The following is an 18,891-nucleotide window of genomic DNA, read 5'->3' as shown; positions in this document are numbered from 1 at the left end:
TCCCATCCTCAGCAGTGACTGGGTAAACCCTCTTTTTGCTGCTGGTTTATTGTCCGAAATCCCTGCCATCCCATGGAAGGACACTTCTCCCATGGCACTGCCAGGCACTGCTGTGCTGAGCTTTCACCTGAGGATGAGATGAGCCCCATGCTCAGGGCAGTTCTTGTTTCTCTCACAGCTCAAGGAGTTGAGTTTCAGTTTGGTGTTTACAGCTTTTTTTTTTCTTTTCCTTTTTTTCTTCTATTTTTTTTTCAACCAGTCACTTCACGCTGCACCTGAACCTTTCTGTGTGCATATTGGGCTGGATGATGTCTCTTCTATTTTGGGTCAGGTTTCTGGAATCTGCCTGGTTTTAGGTGTCAGGATGGCACAACCCACAGCCCAGACTGTGCTTTTGCTGTTGATGCTACTCAGAGCATGGCTTCTTCTTCCTGGAAGGCTTTGTCCTAACCTGTGCTTGAATAAAAAGGACTGGAGAATTTCTCCTAAGAGGATTTGATACAGTTTAAATTGGAGGCCAACAAGGAATTGTTAACAAGGAAACTCCATAAGCTTCTACTACAAATCCCCCCTTTTTTCTATCTATGGCTTATTTGGCTGTGGAGTCACTTAGCAGTGACTTATCAGTGGGTGCCAGGAAGGTGACTGGGCTGAGATCTGTAAGGCCTGAGGTGAAGTCAGCCCTGTCCATCCCTGTCTGAAATGCTGCCCTCAAGGAGCTGCCTCACCCTGTGTCTTCCTTCTCTGTCCCCTGCCATGTCCCCTGTTCTTGGGGATTGTGTCTGTGGGAGCTGCTGCAGAGCTTTGCACCATGCCTGGGGTTTAGGAAGCAGGCTGTCTCATGGCTCAGGTGCTGTTTGTGTACTGACTGCTGTTGGCTCTCCTCTCTTCCCTGTTCTGCTGCTGAACTGGGAGTGCTGGGCTGCAGCAGGCTCCCTGGCACACTCAGCTGAGCAGAGCCACCCTGTGCAGCCTGGCCTGACCCTGTCTGTGTGCTGTTCTGCATGCTACTCCTCAGAGTTCTCCTTTCACTTGACTCTGCCGGTCTCCAGCACTGCTCTGAGACCTCCCAGTCTTGTATCACAGCATTCCTTTCACTCCCTGCAGCAGTATTTGTTGTAGTGTCCACGTTGGCTTCTCAAGCCGTCCTCTGCCCTGCAGCTGACCCACTGTCTGTGCTCTGGGTGCTCTGCCAGCCCTTTCCTGCTGGGGAGCTCGTGTTTGAGAAGAGGAGTGTTTGGGTTTGGTGTTCTGGAGTGCCATTAAAATCATCTCCACCACAGTGTGTATTTCACATGGTTTGCAGTGCTGGAGAAGTAGCAGCAGAGGAGCAATGTCAGAGGTGGGAGGAGATGCTTTCAGGAGAAGAGGTGGAATTTGAGGAGGATGCTGTGGGGCTGGCTGTGACAGGATTGTGCAGGGGCAAGGGGAATGCAGAGCAGGGCTAGGACAACTCTCAGATGACCAGGAAAGAGGCTTTTTGGAGACAGACATGGAGTGGGCACAGAAGGAGAACACAAGTTATGATACGGAAAAAAGCTCCTCGTTCCTCACCAGAGATGACCCACACATTTTCAGTGTGGGTCATGTCTCAGTGAGAGGCTGAGCTACTGGTCATAGGTCTCACCGTGGTGGCTTTGGCATCCATGACCTTCTGTGGAGGTCACAGCAATGGCTTTATGGCATTTCCATTTCACACAGTGCTGCTGGTGTGTCACTTGGAGAGAAACATTCACTCTGCTTGGCCTTCAGCCTCTGGGGGGATTGCAGAGCTTTGAACAGTGAGGGCACAAGAGCAGGGAGCAGCCAGTGGCTGGCTGAGCTTGTGACACAGACCTGAACCAGTGACCTGGAGGTGAAGTGCTTCAGTTCCATTCCTGGCCCGTGCTTGCTCTGTTGGTGGCACAGAACCCCACGTGCTCAGCACATCATGGATATTGTGGACTGTGGGTGCTGGACAAGTCTCCTGACAGGTCCCCAAGAACTCTAGAATTCACAGGATGGGAAAAGGGCAATATAAACATACTATTTACTGGTCTAGACCAAACTAGAGGTACTAGAACATAAATACCAGGATACACCACAGGTAAGGAAAATTACAGTGTTGATACTGTCCTTGTTTTGTACGGGTCATCAGAAAATAAGTCCTAAAGTACATAATGGTGCACTGTTTCACATGTGGTGCTATATAAATGGCCAACCTTGAAAGTACCTTCATTCACCTGGCCTGGGCTGGCTGATGTGTGTGGTCCTGATGCCACCAGCAGTTGCCCACAGGGCCATAGTATTGGTGAAATGGGTGCTATATCTTGCAGATTTTTTCCACAAGTTTGAATAATTTTTCTTTCTTGGGTAGCCATGTAGGGACCTGTGGATGATCCTGGCTACCTCTGTTGCTTTGGACTTCTTGCCAGATATTTTTTCTGGGCTTTTTTAATGGTTTTTAAACATGAGTCACAGCTTCAGGATCACGATTTCCTCACTTGTGATTCAGAGAAAGTATTAATTAGTGCAAGATGTTAAATATATCTGTAAAATCACATGAAAAACTGTATGGTCATCTATATCCTTCATTTAACCAATTTCATGTTTGAAAATGGACAGTTTTCTGTTTTCAAATGTGCATTGTTGTTTCAGGCCCAAATGAAACTTTTCATAATATATAGTGTATATACAAAGTATAGTGTGTGTGTATACATATATATCTCTATATACACATTGGGTATGTGTCTATATAAACTCTTTTATACAGTGTTGATGTTCCCTCAGCCAGTACTAGGTAAAGGATTGTTAGTTTTATGAGAAGAGCTCAGAGGACTGCTGCCCATCATTAACATTACCAGAGAAATGTGTTGCCTGGGTTATGTGGCAGTCCCTTTTCCCCAGCCATGGAGGAGGCTGTGGAAGGAGCTTTTATGGCTTCTTAGACATTTTAAACATAATGTTCCTTGGTTAAATTTCAAACCAGTCCTCAAGCCCCTTCCAACATGGCTAAGAACTGTGTGGGAATTTGTTTTGAAATGAAAGCCTGGATGTGGCATTTTGCTGTAGTTTTCAATGAAATTTGAGCTCTTTAATTTCTTCCTGACATTTCATCTGAAAGTGTTGATGCTTCTGTGAGGACTGAGGGCTTTACAGTCTGATTAAACAGCTTTAGAAGTGTTCAGTTACATTTCCTATTTGAGAGCACTGCTTGATTCCCCAGAGTGTTTTTGAGCATGCTTGGCTTTGGGATCCTGGTCACTTGTCTCCAGCAGCAGGGCTGAGGGTGCAGTAATGGCATGGAAATGATGAAGTCTCTGCCACTCTTCCTCTTTCAGAGAATTCGGTCGACAGTGGATGAGAAGGAGCAGAAGCAGCTTCTGATGGACCTTGATGTGGTGATGAGAAGCAGTGACTGCCCCTACATTGTTCAGTTTTATGGCGCACTCTTCAGAGAGGTGGGCACCCCAAACTTGCTTCACTTGCAGCAGAGTTTGGGTTTTACCTTGGTTTTTTTCCCCTTTGTAATTTTAAATTCGTGCTAAGGAGGAGAAAATTGATTTAAGTTAGGTTTCTTGGTTCTGCACTTTTACTCAAGAGTGTTTAGCCAGGAGACCCCGGTGTCTGGGCACGCTGAGCAAGCATTTGGTCCCTTTGCAACAGGAGTTTTGGAGAAGATGAATGTTGAAACCTGACTGCTGCTTCTCCTTCCTCCTGTATCTCCTCGGCAGGGTTGGATTATCCCTGCTCCTGTAATTGCTCTGTTGTTGAAACTGCCACAGTGCAGGGGGACAGACATGGAGACCTTGCCTGTTTTCCATTACTTCAGCACAAATGCAGTCCCTCTCCTAAAGGGAAGGAGGAAAACAGAGACCTAAGGGCTGCAGGTGGTCCTTGGGGGTTATTAGGCATAGCACCCTGTGCAGAGTCCTGTGGGGTTTTACTGGAAAACATTCAGAGAGAGGTCAGTGTTGTAGGTAAAACCCAAAACTGTGTGTGAATATTTAATTCCTGCTTCTAGAGAGTCTGCCTCTGTAATTTTGCCAGGTCACTCCTCTGGCTTTAAATCTGATTCTCTAAAATCAGCATAATAATCCTTCCTTTTCCCATGCTCTGCTTTTTCTGATCTTTTTGAACACAGAGCCATTTTGGGCCCTCAGGCATTGTCCATGTTCACACAGTACAAGCTCCTACCGTGTGTGGAGCCTCAGCTTGGCTGGAGATTTCCAGCTTTGCTGAGATAAAGATGACAAAGCTGGTGTGAGGAAAGGTCTGTGGACAAAACAGTGTCTTACCAGATGCTGAGGAGCAACATGCTCAGGGCTGTGCAAGCCTCTCACCTCCCTTCAGCTCTAGACACATTCCAGGGTGTAAATGTAAATACACAAACAACATAAAAACTTACTTTAATCAGCACCCAGATGTCAGCTTGGCTGCATTCTTTGTCATGTCCAAAATCTCATCATCCTGCAGCCAGGCAGGGCTCCCAGGGCTCCTTGCCTGCTCTGTCTGGGAAAGGTTTCATTGGTATCGCTCTGGTTGGAGTGAAATCCCCTTTTTCCCTTCTACATAAGTGGTGTTTGCTTCAGAGATGAAAGCAGCTTTCCCCTCTCCTTGGTCCCCACTGCCTAGGGATGCTCTAGGTCACCTTCCTCAGATGTACCCAGGGTGGCCTGGGAGGCTTCCATGAAGTTTTGTGTCTTGTCTCATTAATTACTTGTTCCAATATTAAGTAGAATCTTAATATCTTAAAGATAGCAAAGTATGGCACCAGAGAAGCACAGGAAGAGAAAAAAGTAATTTCACCAGGATGTTTGGATCTGTCTGACCCCCCCAGTCTGTTTATCAGATCTGTTCTCAAATAACTGTGAAAGATCCAGGTCACTGCTGCACCATCCCCTGAGGTGTAAGAGCTCATGGAACATTGGGAAAGACCAAAACTCTCTCAGGAAATCTTCAGCAAACTAAAACAAAGCTCTTTGTTGCAGCATTTCAAGTTGAAAAGTAAGGAAATCATTTTGGGGTTACCTGCTCTGAGCTAGGATTCAGCTGTGGATGGAGCAACCAGAAAGACATCCATGTGAGCCTCTTTACAGGGGTTTAGCAGGCTGAATTGTGCAGAGGGTTGGCAGGATCCAGGCAGCTCCAGGAAAGCAGCAGGGCAGCTGGCACAAAGGGAAGGCAGGCAGCCTCCCACAACAGGGAGTGCTGGATGTGGAGGGGCAGAGCTAAGCTCTGGGATCCTGACAGTTTGGGAATACTAAACCAAAAATTGGATAAAGTTATGCAAGGTCTTACTTTGTAGCCAGACAAATGTCCCAGCATGCAGTCAGGGAAGTGGCTGTGAACACAAGTTCCTGTGGCAGCTTCTGTGAATACCAGCAGTTTGATTTGGAAAGGCAGGAAATACTCCACAGAAATTTGTATTTTCTCTTGCTTGTTCCACATTTTGTGACAGGGAGAGTCTTCTCTGGGTCCTGCTTGTCCCTCAGCAAGCAGCACCTGAACCTTCATCGTTTGCTGCCTGTTCTTCAGTCAGGAGGGACATTTCTGTCCCTGTATGTCTGTACATGTGATGGAATGTGTAACAGTGCACAAGCACAGGTTGATTGTCAGGTACAGGACTTTGCTTCAGCTCATTGGAACCACTGGATGAGATTAAATTGCCTGGTCAATGAAACAAGAACAAAGCTGAAAAAGTAAAAGACTGTTTCAGTCTATGCATGCAATCAGGGGCTTCAGTACACCATGGCTGGCTTTTTGGGCTGCCAGCTCATGTCCAGTTTTTCATCCATCAGTATCTCCCAGCCCTTCTCCTCAGAGCTGCTCTGAAAACCATCATCATTGTACTGGTGAGTGCCCTGAGCCAAGTGCAGGATCTGACACTCATTGAACTTTGTGGGGTTCCCCTGGCACCAGGAGACCAGCTGGTTTGTCCATGCTAAACCCAGGGCAGCCCAGAGCTGTCCACATCAGCCATCACAGCTCTCATTGGAGAGGGTCTCATGCTCATGTGTTTCCTCTCAGGGCTGTACTTGATAGATGGGGGAAGAAAAAAATAAAAAAGTCAGTTGACAGGGCTTCTGCAAACATTTCACTTGAGTCTCTCCTTGTGAGAAGAGAGGAGCTGTGGGCTGAGCCCACTGGGACCCCCAAGACCCCCCTGAGCATTGCTGTTTTAAGAGGTTTTAAGGTCTGAGAAAAAAACCCAGGTCTTTTTTTGCCTGTCTGCTACAAGCTTTGCAGCTGCTCTGGTTTAAAACAGTACCTATAAAGCTGGGAATGTTTGTGTAGTTACCATGACCACACTAGTGGCTCTTCAAGGTACCTGTTCTGATTGTGTTTCTTTTTAAGAGAAGAGGAAAGAAGCCTTATCTGACTTGGAATCTCAGGAGTGACTCCTACACAGTGCAAGTGTAGTTGAGCCAAGTTTAAACCAATAAGTTCAATACTTGATAAAATTATTCAATGAAAAATTCATTGCAAGTTGCAGAACATGCTTAGGAAGCTGAGTAAATCAGCCCATGGGGAGCTTCTGCTGGCAGCAGAGAGGAGCTGGGATGGATGTGTTGGTAGCACAGAGCTGGGCTGGTGTGAATTGCTGACACAGCCTTGCTCAGTTTGATCTCTTTGCTGTTGATGCACCTCACACTGTTTTTATGGAAATCCTTGACTGTGCTGCCATTCCTCAGCACATCTGTCCCTGTTGTCCGTCCCTGGTCTCTAGGAAAAGTGTCCTGTGTGCCATGTAAATATATGATGGTGGTGGTGACATTTGTCAGTCTCTGTCACTGGTGTAGCTGCATGAAGAGCTGGCTGCCCCTGCAGTGAGCAGGTGTGATAAACCTTCAGTGTTTGTACAGAGTGGTGGGTGTGGGCAGGGACCCCCGAGGGCACCTTTTCCACCCCCATGATCAAGTGGGGCCACTTGACCAGAATTGTGTCTAAAAAGCCTTTGAATCTCTCCAGGAATAGAGTCTCCACAGTCTCCTGGGGCAGCCTGTGCCAGTGATTAATCCCCTCACAAAAAGTGTTTCCTCATGCTCAGGGGGAGCCTCCTGTGTGCCCTGCTCATGTTGCTCAGCACCACTGAGCAAACCTGGCTCCATCCCCTGTGCAGCTTCCCCTTAGGTTGATGAGGTTCCCCTGAACCTTCTCCAGGCTGAGCAGCCCTGTCTTTATCAGCCTTTCTCATGGGGAGGATGCTCCTGTTGCTCAGTCATCTTAGCTACCTTTTGCTGGAGTCTCTCTTGCCCTGGGGAGCCCAGCACTGGTCACAACACTCCAGGAGTGCCTCACCATTGCTGGATTGAGGGGAACCTCATCACCTCCCTCCACCTGTTGGTGATGTTTTGCCTCATGCTGTGATCCTTCAGCCCAGCAAAGATGCATTGTAGGCTCATGTTCAGTTTAATGTCCACCTGGAGCCACAGGTCCTTTCGTGGTGAGCTGCTCTCCAGATGGGTGACATCCTTGTGACACTTGCTCCCTTGTCAGTGGGAGTTCTCTGCATTCAGAAGCTGAAGCATCTCCATTGCTTGTGAAGTGGCTTTTGTGTCTGTCCTGGACAGGGATATTTTGAATTAAATGCACAGGGTGTTCCTGGACATTTTTTGCAATGTCTATGAGATGGGCATTAGCATCTGGTAATCTAATACCCAGTAAGGACTAAAATACATTCTTTGGAAGAATAGCTCTAACAGGAAGAGAAAATTTAAGCTCTTTTGTCATTTTCTGATCAGAAATCAACCTGACTTAAGAGGCAGAAGGTGAAGTGAAACTCCCATTAGGGTGGTTTTTCCTCACAGTTCACAATGGAGCAGGACTTGCCCATGTACATCAGGGCTTGTTGGTATTTGGTCAGGAAGACAGCTGAGTCCCCAGCCAGCCTTCCTTTTCTTCCTGTTAAAATGCAAGTGCTTCATCTGCACTTTGCCTTTGTTGCTAATGCAGAAAAGAGAAATTTTCTACATGTGTTGCCCAATTTCATTTCTGTAGTTGAAATCTGAACAGTTCCTTAGCCAAGTTCCTCCATAGCCAACCTGTGGTCTGTACACCTTTTTCCAGCCCCCCTGAAGTGTGCTGGTCATGCCCTCATCCTGCTGTGCTGCTCTGGCCTCTTTCAGTGATGTCCCTGCTTCCATGTCTGTCACAACACTTATTCCATCTTCTGCTTTTTTTGGGTGCAGTGAGAGTTTTCTGTGCTCAGGCTTGTAGCAGCCCTTGAGAGGATTGCATCAGCTCCTGCTGTGCCTTGAGCTGATGTGAAAAGCTGATGCCATATGAGCAGTGTAAGCTGGAGATGCGCAAAGTCTTCTTCCTCAGCCACACAGCCCTTCCTAGGAAAGCAGCTCCCCTCTTCTGTGTGTTCCCCTGTGCCTGCAGCCTCCTGGAGAGCAAAGCACTCTGTGAGGCTTGGATTCACCTGGGTTCAGGCATCTAAACTGTAATGTCAGATGTCAGGTGTGAGCTGGGCAGGTAAATGCCTCTGCTGTGAATGGGAGCAAGTCTTTCATTGCTAAAACGAATCAAGCTGAATTCTATCCTTTCTATAGAATACATGTTGCTATTTATGTATTTCATAGGATTCAGTGGATCTCTGTATGCTCTCTGGATTGGTATTTCTCATTTTTATCTCACATTGTTTTCTCTTTCCAGGGTGACTGTTGGATCTGTATGGAGCTCATGTCTACCTCGTTTGATAAGTTTTACAAATATGTATATAGTGTATTAGATGATGTTATTCCAGAAGAAATCTTAGGCAAAATCACTTTAGCTGTGAGTATTTTGTTAAACCTTTTTGTTGAAGATAATTCTTAAGTTCAGATCCCCCTCCCTGTGAAAAGCTGGTTGGTCTGTGGAGCAGAATTGCTGCTGCTGTTTGCACCACACTGGGAATGGTTCTTCAGGGTGCTCATGACTTTTCCAAAGTATGTTGCATGGTGTAAACAGAGCTCCTGGGGTCATAAACAGACCCCAGCGTCATTTTCCTGCTCTGTCTGCTTGAATATGAGCACCAGCAGCACAGGCACCAGCCCAGACCAGAGAAGCTTCTGGAATTCTTGTGCAAAGGCTCCAAAAGCACTGGAGAACTTGGCTGATGTTTTCTAATATAACCCGGAAGTTTTGGTCTAATGAAAAGTCAGATAATTGAAACAGTTGTGACCTGTTGAAAAAAATAAAGCATAGGGCTTGAAATAAGTGATTGCTGAGGATAGTTAACATCAGAGGTTGTTCTGGCTCCACCTCTGGCTCCCCTGTCCCAGATAGGGATCTTTGCAGGTCACAGGGAATGTGTGTTCACTTAAGCCCACACTCTCTCTTATATCACCTTCTGTTTGCAGAAGAGGTTCAGAGAAAAATGTTTTATTACATGGCATATTACAGCATTGATATCTTAATGTATTAAATGCTTTTTACACCTGTTCTTGGAGTTCCAAAATTGTAATAACCACAGGACTCTTAAGGCATCTGCTTATTTTTCATCTGTTTTTCTTTCCTAGACTGTGAAAGCACTAAACCACTTAAAAGAAAACTTGAAAATCATTCACAGAGGTGAGTTCTTCATGTCTTTTTTTTAACTTAACAGTCTTTTCTTGTCTGTTAAAATGATTGCAAGAATTGTTAGTGGCCTTTGGTTGACTCCAAGTGTAAGCACAGCACATGTACCACCATGAGTCTGAGTGCAGGTTTTGAACAAATGTCCCAGTGCCTGTCCTGTTGCCCCTTCATGTGCTTTTTCCATGTAAGTGTGATTTCAGGGTGGTCGGGCATCTGCTGCTGCCTTTGGACATGTGGCACCTCTGGGGCTGGCTCCATCCCCTTGTGCTCCCATGCAGGATCCAACCCCAAGGGTGACAGCGATGGCACAGCACTGCTGCCCTCCATCCCCTGCAGCTGCTCTGCTTGAAATCAAAACCTCCAACCATGACTTACTGCTTTAAATTTCTTCCCCCTGCAGACATCAAACCTTCCAATATTCTTCTGGACAGAAATGGGAATATTAAACTCTGTGACTTTGGCATTAGCGGACAGCTCGTGGACTCCATTGCCAAAACGCGGGATGCGGGGTGCCGGCCGTACATGGCGGTGAGTGGGACGGGCTCTGGGGGATCCCACCCTGCAGGAGTGACAGAGATGAGAGATCTCTGAGGCCAGGGCTTGGAACTTGTGGTTTATTGCAAAGGGCCAAGTGCAGGGCCCTGCTGGGAGCTGCCAGCCACAGCTCAGATAAGTAAAGGGAGTGGTAAAGAGAGAGAAGGCAAGAGAGTGGTAAAGAGGATGAGAGGTCGAAGTTCCAGTTACAATACCACAAATCTTCTTGTGTATTGAATATTCTAATTGTCACCAGCCAATCTAATACAAGATACAAATCCTATAGCTTTTACATACAGCCTATAAGAATCATTACATTGCCATACTTGCCCTAAAAAACCGTAAAAACTACTCTTTGGACCCTTTCTGCTAAGACTAAAAACTACTCTTTGGAAATCCTAAAAACCACTCTTTGCAGTAGTTTTAAACCCTAAAAACTCCTCTTTGGACTCCTTCTGCCAAGCTGTAGGGTCTGCTCTGGGCCTGTCTGCAAGCAGAGGGTGTTGTTCCATCAAAAGGGGATTACCTTCAGCTGTCCACACCATTGTTTTCCAGCTGTTCAGTAACTGAGGTATCTCAAAGCTTGCTTTCATTTCAATCTCGCTTATAGTTTCCATATTCTCAAAATCTTTTACCAGGCAATCATATTTATAAGGCTTTTCTGTTTCATCTTCCCCAACACACCCTCCCTGTGGGATGAACACCCCTTTCATGGATTAAATTGAGCTCTGGATTGAGCTTTGCTGTGACAGTGTCATCCAGACTGTGGCAAAGTGTCCCAATTCCTGGGTTTTTGCTGGGTTCCTCTGCTGCTGCCATTGCTGTGCTGCTGGAGTGGAGAGGAGCTCTGTGCCTTCCAGCAGCTCCAAAACACCATTGCCCAGGGGAGCAGGGCTGTCAGAGTGTGGGTTTGTCTTGGTCTGCAAGAAATCCATTTGCTCTGGTAAGATTATTTCACAGGAGTTATTGCAGAGCAGAATTACAGTGATTTTTGTAAACCACTTTAATTCCAAAGTGTGCCAGAACTTCATTCCAGGAGAATGTGATTCTGGAGAGCAGCAGTAGCAGAGCAGCTGTGTGGAAATTGCTGGGGCTGAGCTGTGGCTCCTGGGAGTCTGTCCTGCTTGTTTGCTGCCCTCCCCCTCCCAGAGTGAAAAGCTGTAGTGGTGATTTTGGAAGCTGTCTGAGGGTTTTAAACACTTCAGTGCTTCAGGGTACTTTGAAAATGCATCTCTGTTCTCACTTGAGCCAAGGGTACATTGTGCAGGGAGGTGTGCCTTTTGCTGCTCATATAACTTTAATTTTAGTGCCTGGCTTTAATTTTTGTTACATATTCATGGCTCTGTATGCTGAAAAATACTGTTTTCTGAACTCTTTTTATCTACCACCAAGTAGAAAAAAGGAAAATATCTGTCTTCCAAGACATGGTTTCCACCTGGCTCAGGCCATGGCTCTCAGATGGCTTTTTCTGACTGTGGTGTCCAAGGTGAAACCTGTCTGCCCTGACTCTGACCTTTCTTTGAGCCATGGGTGGGTGGCCAGTTCTGCTCAGGCTGTTGGTGTAGTTATGCCATGACAGTTCCTGAGATGACTGCAGTGACAGTTAATGAGATGACTGAGATGTCTGTAAAGAGCTGCAGTGCACCCTTTCCCCTGGGATGTGGTGAGTGAGTGCTTCCATAGCCCTTTGGTTTTCCTTTCTCCTGTCTGTCTGTCTGTCTGTGTGCACTCAGATTTGTGCAGCTCCATTGGCAGCTCCAGACTTGGGTGGACTTTTAAGTGAGCAGAAGTGTTGCAGTTCAGTTTGTGTTTTTCAGAGCCTTGGCAGGGCACAGGTTTTGTGGGGCAGCCAGCAGCTGGCAAGTGATGTGGGAGATGATTGGCCTCTTCCCTGCTGCTCTGCAGCCTCAGTGACTCCTTTCCAAGTACATGAGCATTTCCACGTACAGAGAGCCTGGGAAATGGGGAGGTGTCCCCAGTGGGCAGGCACATCTGCCAAGCCAGCAGAGGCTGATGTCTGAAGGGATGCTGTGATCAAATTGGATATACCTGGGAAGGAGTCAGGCTGCCACACTCCTTTCAAAAGGAAAATAGTATTTTTTTAGTGTAAAGTAGGCCAAGAGTAGTAGCTCTGTTCAGCCAGGAGGTTCTCCTTAGGGCTGCTGGATGATGGTGTCTCATTTTGCAAGGCTCACCAACCCCGTGGCACTCACCCCTGAAGGAGCCTGGTCCCCAGGGAGCTGTTGGTAACGATGGCCCTGGATGTCAGCCAGTCTGGCTGTGAGTGCTCTGAGGAGGCAGCAGGAGCCGTGTCCAGCTGCCAAGCAAGTGCTGTGGGCTTGAACCAAGATGGTTGGAGCTGTCAGAGCGAGCGGCGCCTCAGCCTTGGAGCTGCGGTGCTGGGAGCTTGTTTTGCTTTTGGCTTTCAGTTCCCCTGCAATTGTTACAGTGGGAAAAGGCCTCTGAGTGTGGGTACCTCGTGTTCTCTGGAGGAAAGAAAGGCAGGACTGAGTTCCCAGGCAGTCTCTGACCCCTGGAGCAGCCTGGGCTGTTCTGAGCCCTCCTCAGCCCTGCCCAGTGCTGCTGCCAGCTCTGGGGTTTGTTCCAGGTGTGGTTGCACAGCCCTTACCCAGCAGTGGGTGCTCCTGGCCAGCCCTGCATCCTCCCTGAGTGCTGCTCCCTGCCTTGCTCTGGCTGTGGGGATGCTGCTGGGAGTAATTTTTGCTTTTTGCTTTCTGAGTGCCCCAGTGAACCCAGTGCCCGTGTCAGAGAGGAAGGGTGAGACTGGAAGGGCTTGGTTTGGGCAGGGGTGGAGGGGCAGGCCCAGCCATTGTGAGGATGGACATCCTGCCCTGCTCCTTCCAGAGCTCCACAGCAGTGGAGTATGATGGTGTCACCTCCATCCTTGGTCACTCAGGTCCTTTTCTCAGGTCAGTTTGGAGCCTTTGGCTGCAAACTGTGGCTTCTCACTTCTCCCTGGTGAAGGTGGACAGTTGGTGCTGGCATTGCTGTCAGGGCCAGCTGGATGTCTTATGTTCAGGTGGTTCAGGCAGAGATCAGGCCAGGTATGGCTGTTTGTGTAGCTGGGGTTTGGAAGAGGGAGGATCTGTGCTCATTTTTCAGTCAAGATGCTGGTGCTCATGTGGACACTGAACTGGAGGAGCCCCATGGCAGCCTGTACCCTTCTCTGATGCATCCATCCCCTGTCTCCTCACCCCATCAGCACATCCAGAGCTGGGTCTCCACCTCAGCCATTTCCTTTCCTGCTTGCACTTGGCATCAGGACACCTGGCCTGAGCCAGGCTTTGTCTGCAGCCCTGAAGGTCCCCAGAGTGTGACATGGTGACTCTTCCTTCCTTGGTGTTAGTTGCTCCCATGTGATCTACATGGAAAATTCTCAGCATTCTTCCTGCTCTGTATTTAGATGGGATTTATTTTGGGTCCATCCTGCTTTCCCTTTAACTGTGCCACCATGGTCTGGGGCCAAACCCCTGTTGCTCTGTTTGCTGACAGGAGCAGGATGCCCCTCATGGGTGCCTGAGACAACCAGCTGTGTCTCACCAGTGCCACCCATCCCACCAGTCCCTCTTGGGCTGCTCCCATCCTTCACCTGCAGCCTGGCAGCTTTCTCTGCTGGGGCACATCCCCGTGGGTCACAGCCCTGGCCAGGCCAGCATCCCCAGCATTTGATGTGTTCTGAGCTGGTCCATCCCTGGTGGCAGCTCCAGACACCAATGGTGTGTCCCCAGTGGAGTTCAGGGCTGGGCCACCTGCTGCTGCACTTCTCAGCTGTGTCTGCCATGAAATTGTATTAAAACGTAGCTTACAAAGCAACCAGGGCTTTCAGAATATTTCCTGTACCCCATAATTTAGGATTTGTTGCTATGCAGGTATGTTTATTATTGTTGTAGTCAAAACTGAATGAGAGTCTCTTTCTTTTGACATGTCAGTTATTATATTTTTAATTGAAGAAGGCAGACTGAGGTTTCACATAAAGATGACATGCAAGGCATAAAGATGTTTTTGCTGGCTCAGCTCTGCTCTTAGGTGTGAATCACCCATGTCTGGCCCAATATTGCTTTTTATGAAAAGCATTTTGCATGTCTTAAAGCCTTGTAACATCATAGTTGCCTTCAAGGGATGACTGAAACCTTGTTCAGAGGAGCTTTGCTTGAAGCACATTATAATAGTGTGTTTAGTACATATATATAATATTATAATGTGTTTATAACAAATGTATAATTTATATTTTAAATTATAAAAATTATATTTATATAAATATTAATAAAATAGTTATAATAGTTTATAATAGCTTCTTAGTAGCTGGCTGGGGAGAAGAGTTCTGGTAGATGCTGCTGAGCCTCAGTCCCCAGGGTGGGGGTGAGATGTTGATTCCAGTTCTTATCATCCCTTGGGTGTCAAAACAAAGTGAGACTTGGTGCTAAAGACATCCCAAAGTTGAACAAAACTAAATGAATAAGACAGTCACAATCATTCAAAGTGTTTGTGCAAAAGGAAAAAAACCCCAAACATTGCACTGTGATAAGTTGCCATTTCTGATCACCTTTTATGCGACACCTCCATAAAACCAGTGCTTTTAGTGATACCTTGAGATGTTTCTCTGCTGGGGTTGGATGGCTGCCCTGGCCTGAGGTTTTGCTTGGGGCTGTGCCAGGCTCAGGGCTCTCTCTAGCTTTGCAGAGGCTCCCTGCATGGCCCAGAGCCTGACACTCCTGTTGCCGTTTCAGCCGGAGCGGATAGATCCCAGCGCCTCGCGGCAAGGCTACGACGTGCGCTCCGACGTCTGGAGCTTGGGCATCACACTGGTGAGTGGGCACTGCCCTGTGCCAGGGGCAGCACTGCTCTGTGCCAGGGGCAGCACAGCCCAGCTCCTTCCTGGGCTCTGCTCACAGTGGGCACTCCCTGCCTCCGGAACAGCCTGGGGGCTTCCCACGTCCATGGTTCTCCTGAGCCCCCGTGGATGTGAGCAGGGAGGAGGTGTGTTGAGTTTGCTGGGTCCCCAGGATGAGGAGGAAATGAGTGAATCTGACTCCATGTTCTTAGAAAGCTAATGATATATGATATGATATGATATGATATGATATGATATATGATATACCATATTATATATTATACCATATTATACCATACCATATTATATATATATTATATTATACCATATTATATATATTATACTATATTATATATAGTATACTATATTATATATATTATATTATACTATACTAGAGAATAAAGATACAGACAGAAGGCTTAACAAGAATGAGAATGAAAACTCGTGACTTCTCAGAGCCTCGACACAGCTGGCCGTGATTAGCTATTAAGTTGAAACAATTCACATGAAACCAATCAAACAATGACCAGTTGGTAAACAATGTCCAAACCACATTCCAAAGCAGCAAACACAGGAGAAGTGAATCAGATAATTATTATTTACATTTTTCTCTGAGGCTTCTCAGCTTCCCAGGAGAAGAAATCCTGGCGAAGGGATTTTTCAGAAAATATGACAGTGACAGAAATGTTGGATTGTAAAATTGTAAATGAATTTTGTGTTCAGAATCTGAGGTGAGGGTGCTGAGTGTGGTGATGCAGAGCAGAGCACCCAGGCTGTGTGAATAAGCCTCTGGCAGCTGCTGTGCTTTGGCTGCACAGAGGCCTTGGTTAATCCTGGATTCTGGGGTTGTGGTTCCTCACTGGCTCAGCCACAGCACTGCTCGCTCTACACATTGAGAAGCCCTTACTTTCTTCAGGTTGTGGAGCAGAAGAGAAAGCAGAAGCAATTAAGTATGTACCAGTAGCTTCTGTTCTCACTACTGATGTTTAAAAAAACTCATTTTCATTATCCTGGAGTTGGATTCAGGGATCCTTATGGGTCTTCTCCAACCTGAGATATCATGTGATTGTCTCATTCTCATTATTCATTTTCTCTAGTGCTTGTTAGGATGCTTGGGGAGGGACTGGAGGATTTTACTCTGCCACACTGGTTTGATTTATAGTCAGTGGAGGAGCAGACATGGCACAGAGGCCTGGTCAGGGTAGATCTGGCCATGCCCCTCACACAGCAGCAGAACTTACTGCTGAGTAAAACCTTCCCTCTACTTAGAACCATACAGGGCATAGGATGAAAAATCTCATCTCAGTCTTCCTTCTGGGGTGGTTCAAGTTTGCTGCAGGCATTTTTTTCCCTGACTGAGCTTCCCTGGTATAAACCTGCCTGGTTCTGCTCCTGTCTCCTGCAGTACGAGCTGGCCACGGGGCGATTCCCCTACCCCAAGTGGAACAGTGTGTTTGACCAGTTGACACAAGTAGTGAAAGGTGACCCACCACAGCTGAGTAACTCAGAGGAAAGGGAGTTTTCCCCAAGCTTCATCAACTTCGTCAACTTGTGGTGAGTGTGTGCTGCTGCAGGCACTGGGGGTGGGCTCCTTTTGTTGGCTGGTGTTTGGCAAGGGTCGTGTGTCCAGCACTTCCCTTTCATATTCCTGCACCAGCATGAGGGGAGGACCTCTCACATTTCAGTGGTTTGGGACTGAAGGAAAGGAATTAGGAGAAAAGCTCTGAGAGGCTGTGCTAGAGACAGGAGACATGGTAAGGAGGGAAGTTTCCATGGCAGGAGGTTTGTGTCAGACTGAGCCCCAGCCCCTGCCTGCACAGCTGGGATGGCTGCAAGGAAGGAAGGGAAATTACTCCTGTGGTCACTCACAGTGCAAGGATGGGCTTTCCAGAAAACCAAAGGTGGCGTGTCCCACTCTGACACTTTCTGTAAAGTCTGTAACTTTCCCTGATCCCACATTCTCCTAATTATCTCTATGCTTTCTTTAGCCTTACAAAGGACGAGTCCAAAAGGCCAAAGTACAAAGAGCTTCTGGTGAGTTCTCAGTGCTGCATCTTTCAATGTCTCCAATACACAGCTCACAGGGGGCTGGGCTCAGGCAGAACTGAGATCTGGAGCTGGGCAGCAGCAGGGCCTGTCTGTGGGGAGGTGCTAAAGAAGAGAGCAGCAATGCTTTTGGCTTGGGTCAGTCACATGTGGCAACTTCAAGGAGCTCTGGGCACCTGGAGGGCACCTCTTGGAGGCTGTGGTTCCACAATCAGCCCTGGGTTTCACATCACCTGATGTGAAAGGGATTTGCCTGATGTCCTGGCCCAGAACCTCCCTGATGTTCTGTCCCAGCTCTCTGACCTGGCTCTGGCCAGTGCTGCCTGCTGGGCAGAGCAGAGGGTGGGGGCTCAGGAGAGCAGAGCTTGGCTTTGACCCCTGCAAGCCACTCCCTGTCACTCCTGTCACTGTCCCCACTGTGACAATGCTGCTGATGAAGCCCCTCCTGAAGGGATTTCAGGAAATGTCGGTGCTGCAGAGGAGCTGCTGATTCTGCACCCTCACTGCCTCCTGCCTGGCAGCTCCTGAGCTCTGCAGTCCTGTCCTGCCCTGCCTCAGAAACCTCCCATGTTAAAGACATGGATCTACCAGGCTGTGTCCTGGTGCCCTAGAGCCACCACAAACCATTTTCTTGCACCAGACAAATTCCCCTGCTCAGTTTTTATCTGAGAGGCACATGCCAGGAGGGTGACCATAACTTTGTTGTTTTCTTTTATCTGCTTCCAGAAACATCCCTTCATCCTGATGTATGAGGAACGCACAGTGGATGTTGCATGCTATGTTTGTAAAATCCTGGATCAAATGCCAGCAACTCCCAGCTCTCCAATGTATGTGGATTGATACTGCTGCTACATCAAACTCTAGAAAAAGGGCTGAGAGAAAACAAGCTGTAAAGAATTTTCATCACATATTGCAGTGTTTTTAATGCTCGCCCAGACACCATGTGCAATAATATTGGTGTTATTTCCATCCTGTCTGTATACTGTTGTCACATATAAAGTGCATCCCTGTAATACCTGATCACACAGTGTTAGTGTTGGTCACAGAGAGACCTCATCTTGCTCTTTTGTGGACATATTCATGAAATGTGGAAATAAGTACATATATTTGTTGACTGTGATTGGATAGCACCTAAAATTCATTTCTAGACTCAAAACTTGGAGACTCCTCAGCAGCTACTGGAAAGATTTTTCTCTCAAACTCTTCCGATTGTTGTTTCAAGTAATAATAAAAAGCAAACAAACAAAAGTTAGGCGTTGTCTGTCTGAACATTAAGAGACTTTGCCTGGAGGGAGAAGAACTTGCTTAACCAACGAGATGCTTTGCCTTCTGGAGCTGGAAAGGCAAAGGAGAATTTTATTCTTCACAAAGTGCAATAGATTTACTGCTATGAAATTCTGTTGCTTTACAGTCGCAGTGTACTTTCTGGGGACAGTGTGCTCAGCTGAACTTCCTGTTAAAGAGAGATCATGTTAAATATAGTGAATATGTCTTTACCAAAAATATGTTGCGTTGAAAGAGGCTAACATTAAACTATTGAGATGGGACATAATGTATTCTTCCTCCTTTTACCAAGCCAGCCACTCTTCACTCTTAACTAGGTGTCCTGTAAATTGTTACCTGGTAAGATAAGACCTTTGACCTGAAGAATTATTAAACTACTTGATTGAATTTAACCTGCTTGTTGACCTGGTTTATAGTGCACAGTGCTCACCACCCACTGGCTTTGCTTTGCCTTCACCCAGAGCCATCCACAGAGGCTGCAGCTGCTTGAGTGGGCCACCAGCTGATGGCTGAGAGTCCTGGCCAGTGTTTCTCGTGTCCCTGCTGTCCCCAGCCCTGCTGCTTGCACCTGTGGCACGGCCCAGCCCTCCCAGCCCGTGTCCTGAGCTCCTGAGTCTCACCACAGACCCGAG

General features: G+C 47.3%; 1 protein-coding gene across 1 annotated transcript in view; it reads left to right on the top strand.

Annotated features, from left to right (window-relative positions):
- Positions 1 to 18,651, top strand: part of MAP2K4 (mitogen-activated protein kinase kinase 4) — a 62,147-nt gene extending 43,496 nt beyond the window's left edge. Inside the window, exons 4-11 of the mRNA XM_059485957.1 lie at positions 3,321 to 3,440; positions 8,641 to 8,760; positions 9,486 to 9,537; positions 9,944 to 10,071; positions 14,826 to 14,903; positions 16,335 to 16,483; positions 16,918 to 16,963; positions 17,702 to 18,651. Of these exons, the coding sequence (XP_059341940.1) occupies positions 3,321 to 3,440; positions 8,641 to 8,760; positions 9,486 to 9,537; positions 9,944 to 10,071; positions 14,826 to 14,903; positions 16,335 to 16,483; positions 16,918 to 16,963; positions 17,702 to 17,815 (807 nt within the window). The 3' untranslated portion in view covers positions 17,816 to 18,651. The remainder of the gene's footprint in view (positions 1 to 3,320; positions 3,441 to 8,640; positions 8,761 to 9,485; positions 9,538 to 9,943; positions 10,072 to 14,825; positions 14,904 to 16,334; positions 16,484 to 16,917; positions 16,964 to 17,701) is intronic.
- The last annotated feature ends 240 nt before the right edge of the window (positions 18,652 to 18,891 follow it).

Source organism: Ammospiza nelsoni, chromosome 19 (assembly GCF_027579445.1).
Source record: "Ammospiza nelsoni isolate bAmmNel1 chromosome 19, bAmmNel1.pri, whole genome shotgun sequence".
Lineage (NCBI taxonomy): Eukaryota > Metazoa > Chordata > Aves > Passeriformes > Passerellidae > Ammospiza > Ammospiza nelsoni.
This window is presented reverse-complemented; position numbering and strand designations above follow the sequence as displayed.